General features: G+C 46.6%; 1 protein-coding gene across 1 annotated transcript in view; it reads right to left on the bottom strand.

Moving 5' to 3' along the window:
* Window positions 1–2,031: 2,031 nt before the first annotated feature.
* The window catches only part of rabl2 (RAB, member of RAS oncogene family-like 2), a 33,047-nt gene continuing 25,775 nt past the window's right edge, over window positions 2,032–9,303 (bottom strand). Inside the window, exon 8 of the mRNA XM_080207555.1 lies at window positions 2,032–3,239. Within this exon, the coding sequence (XP_080063681.1) occupies window positions 3,159–3,239 (81 nt within the window). The 3' untranslated portion in view covers window positions 2,032–3,158. The remainder of the gene's footprint in view (window positions 3,240–9,303) is intronic.

Genomic DNA, 9,303 nt, shown 5'->3' with positions numbered 1-9,303 from the left:
AAAGATTTGTATTTATGCAGCAATTTTCATGACCTCAGAACATCCTAAAGTTTCAAAGCCAACAAATCAGGATATATTACACCCAGTTCTATCATCTAAATCATTGATATAAATTCAGACCCAGCACTTACTTTTGAGGTACTCCATTAAATAATCCTGCCACCCCAAAAATGACCTCTTTATTCCCATTGTCCATTAATCAATCCTCTATCCATTACAGCAGTGACTACTTTCCAAAATGTACTGTGTTGGTTTGAAGGATCACGAGCGATATATTGGTTTAGTTCTTGAACTTTCTTGAATGAAATGCTGGGAGTTGAAATTCAGGCTAATTCCTGGTTTTCCTGAGCAGAGACATTCAGTAATAAATGCACGCTCAATATTCTATCTGCAGGTTTTTAAACAAACAGGGATTTAAATTCTCTGGAAATTTGCCCAATGCAGAGTATTACTGATTCAGCAGAATTGCCACACACGAAATGCATCATATGCCTGAAATTATTTTATAACAACATTAACTCGTCAAAAAGTAATTTACACATGAACGTTGATATAAGTTCAAATGCTGGGTCAGGGCCTGCAATCTCCGCCCGAGTTAAATATTTTGTTTAAGGAAAAGTTGTGCAAAAACACAAAATCTCCAACAGCATATATATGATCAAGCCCGCTTTTGTATCTACGCAGGAACCCGCTGGTATAATTACACCCAGCCCACCTTAAAATGCAAGTCACCCAAACGCAGGAGCTGCCCGATCACCTCGACGCAACTTACCTATTTCCGCATGCGTCTTAAGCCAGCAAAATAAACACAAACTTTTTGGATGATTTCTAAATTACCAGCTGAAAATTTGAAAATCCAGCAAGCAGTGAGTATTGACAGTGTCTGGATGAGGAAGCTTTTGCACTCAGTCACTAGAATGGGCAGCACGGTGGCACAGTAGTGAGCACTGCTGCCTCACAGCGCCAGCGACCGGGGTTTGATTCCTGTGTGGAGTTTGCACATTCTCCCTGTGTTTGCATGGGTTTCCTCCAGGTGCTCTGGTTTCCTCCCACAGATCAGAGATGTGCGAGTTAGCTTGATTGGCTGTGGTAAATTGCCCCTTAGTATCAAGAGGACTAGTTAGGGTAAATGGGGTTGTGGGGACAGGGTCTGGATGGCGTTGTAGTCAAAGCAGACTGGCGTCCTCCTGCACTGTAGGATTCTATGGGAGAAATGGGGCATTTTTCACTTTTTCTGACCCTATTCATGTTAGATACATAGCAAATCTTCTACATTGTCCTATCAAACACTCCCAGGGCAGGTTTAACATGGATTAGATACTGAGTGAAGCTCCCATTGCATGATCCCATTCCCAGAACAGGTACAGTGCACAGGTTAGATGTCTCAACAATCCATATGAAAGCATTGTGACATTTTCTGGATGAGACACCTGCTCATTGTCAGATAAAGGTCACTTCCTTGTTGTGGATCTATCTCCAGTAAATAATGGATTAAGACTACCTCAGACAGAGGTATCCCAATCGTTTGTGCATGCATTCTAAAATACCACTGACCAGATGCATTGGAGAAAACAGTCCCCTCTGCTCTTCACATTTCAATGGAAGGACCAAACCAACTAAAGGAGTCTCTGGACTGAAAGCAGGCAGTCAGGAGCTCTTGGTCAGCAATCTGCCTGCTTGTCACAGGATGCTAAATTGCTCGATATTGCTTCCTTGCCCAAAAGAGGTGTTGATTCTTTATGGGGTACAATATGCAGGTCCCAGGTTCTCTCACCAGTCTCACCCCAATGGCCCTTGTTAAAATGTATTCTTCAGCAGTAGGCTTCACAACTGTAGAATATATCACCGGCAAAGATGGTTCAAGCTGGGTCCAGATCTCCACTGATTAACCCCTTTGCCATGCAAGGGGACCAGATCACATTGTGCACTGGCTGAAATCTGAGCCAGGAATTGGCATTGACCACGCTGTCTGGTATCGTATTGGACCATTGCTTTGTAAATGTTTTCATTACAGACAATAAACCCCAGAGAGCAATCAGTTATTTTTTAATTAATGCCATACTGAATTGATATACAGCAAGGGAGATGAACCATACAAACATAAAATGTACAGATTGCAATAATGCAGAACTTGCTCTCTGAAAACTTCCCCACCCTTCTGAAAATGCAGACTCTGACTGGGGTTTAGATTCTATGGGCATTACCCTCGCTACGGTAGCTGGATCAAAGGAACCTGAGCTGGCTTGTGGGCACACTACTCCATGTCCAGTGGGTGGCAACCCAAGATAATGATACAGTTACATTCAACACTTATCTGTGCACACGCACACACACACACACACACACACACATACATAAAAACTCGGAGCAGAAACTCCTGCTTCTTCTCCCCTTCACAACCCAATGGTACTGAGTAAAATCACCTGACTCTGCGTCAGCAAAGGTCAACTACACCAATAGTGACTGCCAGCACCTCAACATTTGGTGCAATCCCCCCATCCAGTGATCCAAAGAACTCCAAATTGCTGCTTTTTTCACCATAACAATTCTGTTTCTAACTTGCACCAGAGGGGGTGGACACCCATCCAGGGCACACCTGACTCAGAGTTCAGCAGCTTTTCACACGCTGCACGGTGGAGAGCAACTTCACATTATAAAAGTCCCACAGAAAGGGACAAGCAAAGATTCACACATCAGAAGCAATTTATAATCAATTCTTTGAGTGCAGGACCAAGGTTGCTATGACCACACAGACCTGGGAGCTGGGAACAGTCCTACATACCATTATTGGATAGCAAGGGGAAGATGCGGATGTGTCATTGTTCATAAATATCAGGGCGACAAGACAATGCATTCTCCTCATTCCTCTCCCTCCTCACCCAAAATACTGAGCAACAACGGTTCTTTCTCCGCTTGCTGCTTTGTTATCAGGAGGTGGAATCTTGAGGTAGGGGGTGAGGAAGGTGTGGGAGAATCAAGTCCCTCCCAAGCCTGCAATACAAACAGCCAGCACTGTTACACTTCAGTCAAGCCCCTTACTCTGTACAGATGGTTGTTAAAGGTTGAGAGATCAGAGCTGAGTCTCTTCCCGCAATGTACAACATAGTGTATCTGAGTCTTTACGCCAATATCAAAGCTCCTCCCCTCTGGAAACGTCGTCACGGTGATTGGGATTTCTCGTCATTTGATTGGTCATCATTCTTGGCAGCAGTGTCCTCCTTTGTTTCCAGGTCAAAGTTCTGGTGAAGGGAGAATAAGATAGATTTAGGTTGTTGTGCACAAGTACATTGCATCTGACTCCTGCAAGTGATCATAACCTAGCCCTCTCTCCACAGCTCTGAATCAGTCCCAAACTCATCACACTACCTCACTCCCTCCACTTGCCTATATCAATACAAAACTCATTTTACTGACACAAATCTCTCCACATTTCTGTATCAGTCCCAAACTAATCCAGTCTGCTACTCTCTCCCTACCCTAAATAAACAGTGACTCTGTACAGTTACAGTGAGCAACCCTCACCCTGAATAAACAGTGATTCTGTATAGTTACACAGTGAGTGATTCTCACTCTGAATAAAGTGACTCTGTACAGTCACACAGCAAGTGACCCTTACCCTGAATAAACAGTGATTCTGTACAGTCACACAGTGAGTGACTCTCACTCTGAATAAACAGTGATTCTGTATAGTTACACAGTAAATGATTCTCACTCTGAATAAAGTGACTCTGTACAGTAGTGAGTGACCCTTACCCTAAATAAACAGTGACTCTGTAGTTACACAGCAAGTGACTGTCACTCTGAATAAACAGTGACTTTGCATAGTTATGATGTGGAGAGACTGGCGTTGGACTGGGGTAAGCACAGTAAGAAGTCATACAACAACAGGTTAAAGTGCAAAAGGTTTATTTGATAGCAAACGCCATTAGACGTTGGAGCACTGCTCCTTCGTCAGGTAAGTAGGAGTTCTGTTCACAAACAGGGAACTCCCGCTTAGTTGACGAAGGAGTGGCGCTCTGAAAGCTAGTGGCGTATGCTACCAAACAAATCTGTTGGACTATAACCTAGTGTCCTGAGAGTTCTTACTTTGTATAGTTACACAGTAAGTGACTCTCACTCTGAATAAACAGTGACTCTGTACAGTTACACAGTAACTCTCACCCTAAATAAACAATGACTCTACAGTTACACAGTGAGTGACTCTCACCCTGAATAAACAGTAACTCTGTACAGTTACACAGTGAGTGACTCTCACCCTGAATAAACAGTGACTCTGTACAGTTACACAGTGAGTGACTCTCACCCTGAATAAACAGTGACTCTGTACAGTTACACAGTGAGTGACTCTCACCCTGAATAAACAGTGACTCTGTACAGTTACACAGCGAGTGACCTGAATCTTGCTATTCCTGAAGTAATTTGTTTCAAAAGAGCAAGCCTGTGAAATGAGGTGCAATGGCCAACGAAATGACCAGACGCTGTTGTAACTGACCCATTCTATTGACAACCTCGGGCTCTGCGACGCATCATCCTTTTTCGGCAAGTGGAGACTTCCACACACAATCAAGTTGATTCAAATGTTAGAAAAGCAAGAACTGAAATTCAACACACACCACAAATTCATCTTACTCACAGTAAAGTCAATAAATAACCACTTCATGCAATGTGGGGGAGCTCCAGGCCCCCGGGGGCGGGCGGGGGCAGCTCCAGGCCCCCGGGATCTCCCGCCTCCCGGGACAGACAGAGGGATGTCCAGATTCCCGGAGCGGGCAGAGAGATCTCCAGCATCCTGGAGCGGGCAGAGAGATCTCCAGCATCCTGGAGCGGGCGGAGGGAATTTCGGAATTCCTGGAGTATACGGAACCTCCAGGCTCCCACATTAATGTGAAAATGAAGACCATCATTTGTGTTTATATTTGCCTTGGCCAAGATGGCAACTCCGTAGACAATATCCTGAAAGCTGAAACCTGGAAAAGGTAAAACATATAATTGCACATGGTTCAGAGATTAGCCTTTCTTCACACAGCTCAGTGCTGAGCAAAGTGGGTGTCTGTGATCTCCTGATAGGACAACACCACCACCTGCTGGGAATGCCCTGATAGTATAACCAATGGTCATGGAATAAAGCTAAAATAACAAATGAATAACCAGAAACAGGCAGGAGGAGGCATTGGTGAATAAGGGACACAATGAGCAAATGACAGATCATACATTAGAGAAAAACAAAGCAAGCAATGTATGAGATAGTGAATCACCCGCATGCAGGAAGAGACGGAAATGGAACACACTCCGAGGGGGTGGGCACGGTCTGAGTCATAGTGCGGGGGTAGCATACACATACAGGGCATGTGTTGGGGGGCAGGGCACACAGAGAGACAGCATAGGGGAGGGGCACATTGAGACAGAGGACAGGGTGAAAGGAATGTACACCATTGTCTCAGGATCATCAGCAGTGCAGAGTCTAGCAATACCAACTCTCATCAGTTTAAAGTATATGGACTGGGGAGGGAGAGGTTACATCTTACCATTTATAGGGGCCACCAGATTATAAAATGTAGGGATGATGAACAGTCACTCTAGCTTTGAGATCTTCTTTTATAATCTCCATCAAGGTTTTAACTGCTGGCATGTTAGTGAAGGTCTAAGCTTCAGTCCTACTCTGGCTAACCACAACTGAGTTAAAGTAGAAATGAAATAATGCTCAGAGCCATTGGATTCAAAAAAATTCAGTCAGTTCCCATCTCATGTCTCTGCCAAGTCTGCCTCCTACACTGTTCCAATGAAGAGAATACAGGTTTCAGAAAAAGGTACCAAACAACCTATGACCACTCCTATTTCTTATGACTTTCTGATCTTAATGTTGCCTGGCCTTGTGGAAATTCTGTAACCCTTTGGTCAGAATTAGCACCATCTTTCACTGTCTCATTGAAATGCTCATCCTCATCATTCTCCAGTCTTATCCCTTATCAAACATTCCCACTGGATTCACAGAGCCTTTCTTTCCTCTCCCACCAACTCACTGTGTGTTCAGTTCCATCATAGGATCACCTTGTTATCCAGATGTGAGGAAGGGCCTATACCAGCCATGTTCACCTGGCTTCCCCTCACTCTGACAGATACTGACTGTTCTGCTACAGATTCATTTTTATTTTTTCATGGGCATTTTGCCAATGCTTAATTGCCCTCAAGAAGATGGTGCTGAGCCACTTCTTTAACTGCTGCAGATACACTTTCAGTGCTGTTAGGGAGTGCCAGAACTTTGAAGGAACGGCAACAATATAGTTCCAAGCCTGGGTGGTGAGTGGTTTGGGGGGAGCTTGCAGCTGCTGGTGTTTTCATGCATCTGCTGCCATTGTCCTTCTGTGTGGCAGAGAAAGGTCCTGTAAAAGAAGCTTGGGGAGTTGCTGCAGTGCATCTTTTATATATAGTATATAAAATAATGCTGCCACTGTGCCTCAGTGGTGGAGGAAATGAATGTTGTTGGATTGGGATGCTGATCAAGTGGACGGTGCTGATCTGGGTGTTGTCGAGCCTGATGTTGTTGGAGCCGCATTCACCTAGGCAAGTGGAGAATTGTTCTCCGGAGCATTGAACCTGGTGGCTGTGGCTGTGGTGAGTGACTGATTTAAAGTAAAAACCGCTTTTTTCCTGTACTTCTGGTTCTCGGGGCTTGTTAGAGTGTAGTTTACTTCCGTACCGGAAGTTAGGCCAGGGGATAGTCGTTAAGGGGGAGCGGGGGCTATAAAAATAGGGGTAGCAGCATAGAGCGGGCAGCGTCGGGAGCGGGCAGCGGAGTGAGTGGGAACAGAGTGAGAAGGGCTTAGGCTCGCTGGGCTTAGGCGAGAGCAGGCTTAGAAAAGGTGAGTGACAGATTTCTACCTTTGGGAGCTTACAGGAGGTTGGGACATGGCAGGGAATATAGGGAGGAATGTAAGTTGTGTCAGGTGCCACATGTGGGAGTTCATGGTGGTGTCACGTGTCCCCAAGGTCCACATCTGCAGTAAATGTTTGGAACTGCAGCACTTGAGGGCCCGGGTCAGGCAACTCGAGGGGCGGCTGGAAGATGCGTTTCTAGTCGGGGAGAACGAGGAGATAATGGCTGGGAACCATGAGAAGGAGGAGGTCTCAAGGGCTGAAGAGAAGGGAGGATAGACGACTGTGAGGAGGGGAAAGAGGAAGAAGAAGAGCAGTCAGGGTCCCCCAGCCTCCCCAGAGACCCCCCAAGGTTCGTCGACAGGGGCACAGAAAGATAGGCAGGAGGGGGAGACTAACTTAGAGGGACAGAAGGGGGCCGGTAAGGTGATAGTGGTAGGGGACGGGAGGGTCAGAGGTATCGATAGGAGGTTCTGTGGACAGAGGCGTGACTCCAGGATGGTGGTCTGCCTCCCTGGAGCAGGAGTAAAGGACGTAACGGACAGGGTAGAGGGAATTTTGAAAGGGGAGGGGGCACAGGCTGAGGTCATAGTACATGTAGGGGAGGGGGACATAGGAAGGAGCAGTAGGATAGAGGTACGTAGACAATTTAGGGAGCTGGGGGCCAAACTAAACAGTAGGACCTCCAGGGTGGCATTCTCTGGGTTGCTGCCCAGTACCAGCAGGGCAAAGAATGATGAGATCATGCAGCTGAATGCATGGTTGAGGGATTGGTGTAGGGTAGAGGGCTTTACTTTTGTGGATCACTGGGAGGTGTTTAGGAGAGAAGGGCAATTGTACAGGAAGGGTGGGGAGAATTTGAACGGGAGGGGAACTAATGTCTTAGCGGGGAGGTTAGCTAGGGTGTTTACGAAGGGTTTAAACTAATATGGAGGGGGGGTGGGGAGGTGGCTGGGAGAGAGTCGGGTGAAAGGAAAAGTATCAGGGAGGAGGTGGTTCTGAGGGACACTTGTGGGTTGAACTGTGTCTGTTTCAATGCTAGGAGTGTGACAGGGAAAATGGATGAGCTTAGGGCCTTGATGTGTGTGAGGCAGTTAGATGTGGTGGCTGTAACAGTGATGTGGTTAAGGGAAGGGCAGGACTGGCAGCTGAATGTTCCTGGGTACAAGTGTTTTCGGTGTGACAGAAGAGGGTTGAAGAGAGGTGGAGGGGTGGCACTGTTAGTAAAGGAAAACATCACAGTAGTGCAGAGGGAGGACAATATGGAAGACATAGGGATTGAGTCGCTGTGGGTGGAGTTGAGGAATAAAAAGGGAGAGATTACATTGCTAGGGGTGTACTATAGGCCACCCGACAGCCCGAGGTCAGTGGAGGAAGGTATTTGCAGGGGCATTTTGGATAGGTGCAGGAAGAATAGGGTGGTTGTAGTGGGTGACTTTAATCTTCCTGGAGTGAATTGGAGGGGGCCTAGAGCTGGGGGTACGGAGGGAGAGGAGTTTGTGAAATGTGTTTTGGAAGGGTCTCTAGAGCAGTATGTAACTAGTCCGACTAGGGGAGAGGCTATACTGGATTTAGTGTTGGGTAATGAGCCGGGGCAGGTGGGAGAGGTAGAGGTAGGCGAACATGTGGCTAATAGTGACCACAAGTCCGTCTACTTTAGGATAAAAATGGAAAGGGACGAGTGCCGGCCGAACGGGAGTGTGCTGAACTGGGGAAAGGCGAGCTATAGCAGGATTAGGAGGGAGCTGCAGGACACTGATTGGGAAGGACTGTTAGCTGGCAAGTGGGAGGCTTTTAAAGGCAAAATGAAATGGTTGCAGGGGAGGTATGTTCCGGTTAAGAGGAAGGATGGGAAAGGTAGGATTAGAGAGCCGTGGATTACAGGGGGTATCGAAGACTTGGTCAGGAAGAAGAGGGAGGCGTATGTTAGGTCGAAACGACCGGGTACGGAGAGTGCGCTGGAGGAATAGAGAGAGAGTAGGAGGGAGCTAAAAAGGGAAATTAGAAGGAAGAGAGGGCATGAAATGGCTTTGGCTGGTAGGATTAAGGAGAATCCAAAGGCATTTTATTCCTATATTAGGAGCAAGAGAGTAGTTAGAGGGAAAATTGGTCCTCTTAGGGACAAAAGCGGGGAGTTATGTATTGAGTCGGAGGGAATGGGGGAGCTCCTGAATGAATACTTTGCGTCGGTATTCACGAAGGAGAGGGGTTCGGAATCGTGCGGTCTGTTAGAGGGAGCTGAGGATCAGCTGCAGGAAATATCTATTACGAGGGAGGAAGTGCTAGGGCTTTTAGGTAGCGTAAGGACGGATAAAGCTCCGGGGCCTGATGCTATTTATCCCAGGCTGCTTAGGGAGGTGAAAGATGAAATTGCTGGGCCTCTGGCGCAAATCTTTGTCTCTTCTTTGGACACAGGTGAGGTCCCAGAAG

This window comes from Carcharhinus amblyrhynchos, chromosome 19, assembly GCF_965287045.1.
Source record: "Carcharhinus amblyrhynchos chromosome 19, sCarAmb.v2.hapA, whole genome shotgun sequence".
Classification (NCBI taxonomy): domain Eukaryota; kingdom Metazoa; phylum Chordata; class Chondrichthyes; order Carcharhiniformes; family Carcharhinidae; genus Carcharhinus; species Carcharhinus amblyrhynchos.
Note: the sequence above shows the minus strand (reverse complement) of the source record. Positions and strands in the feature narration are given on the sequence as shown.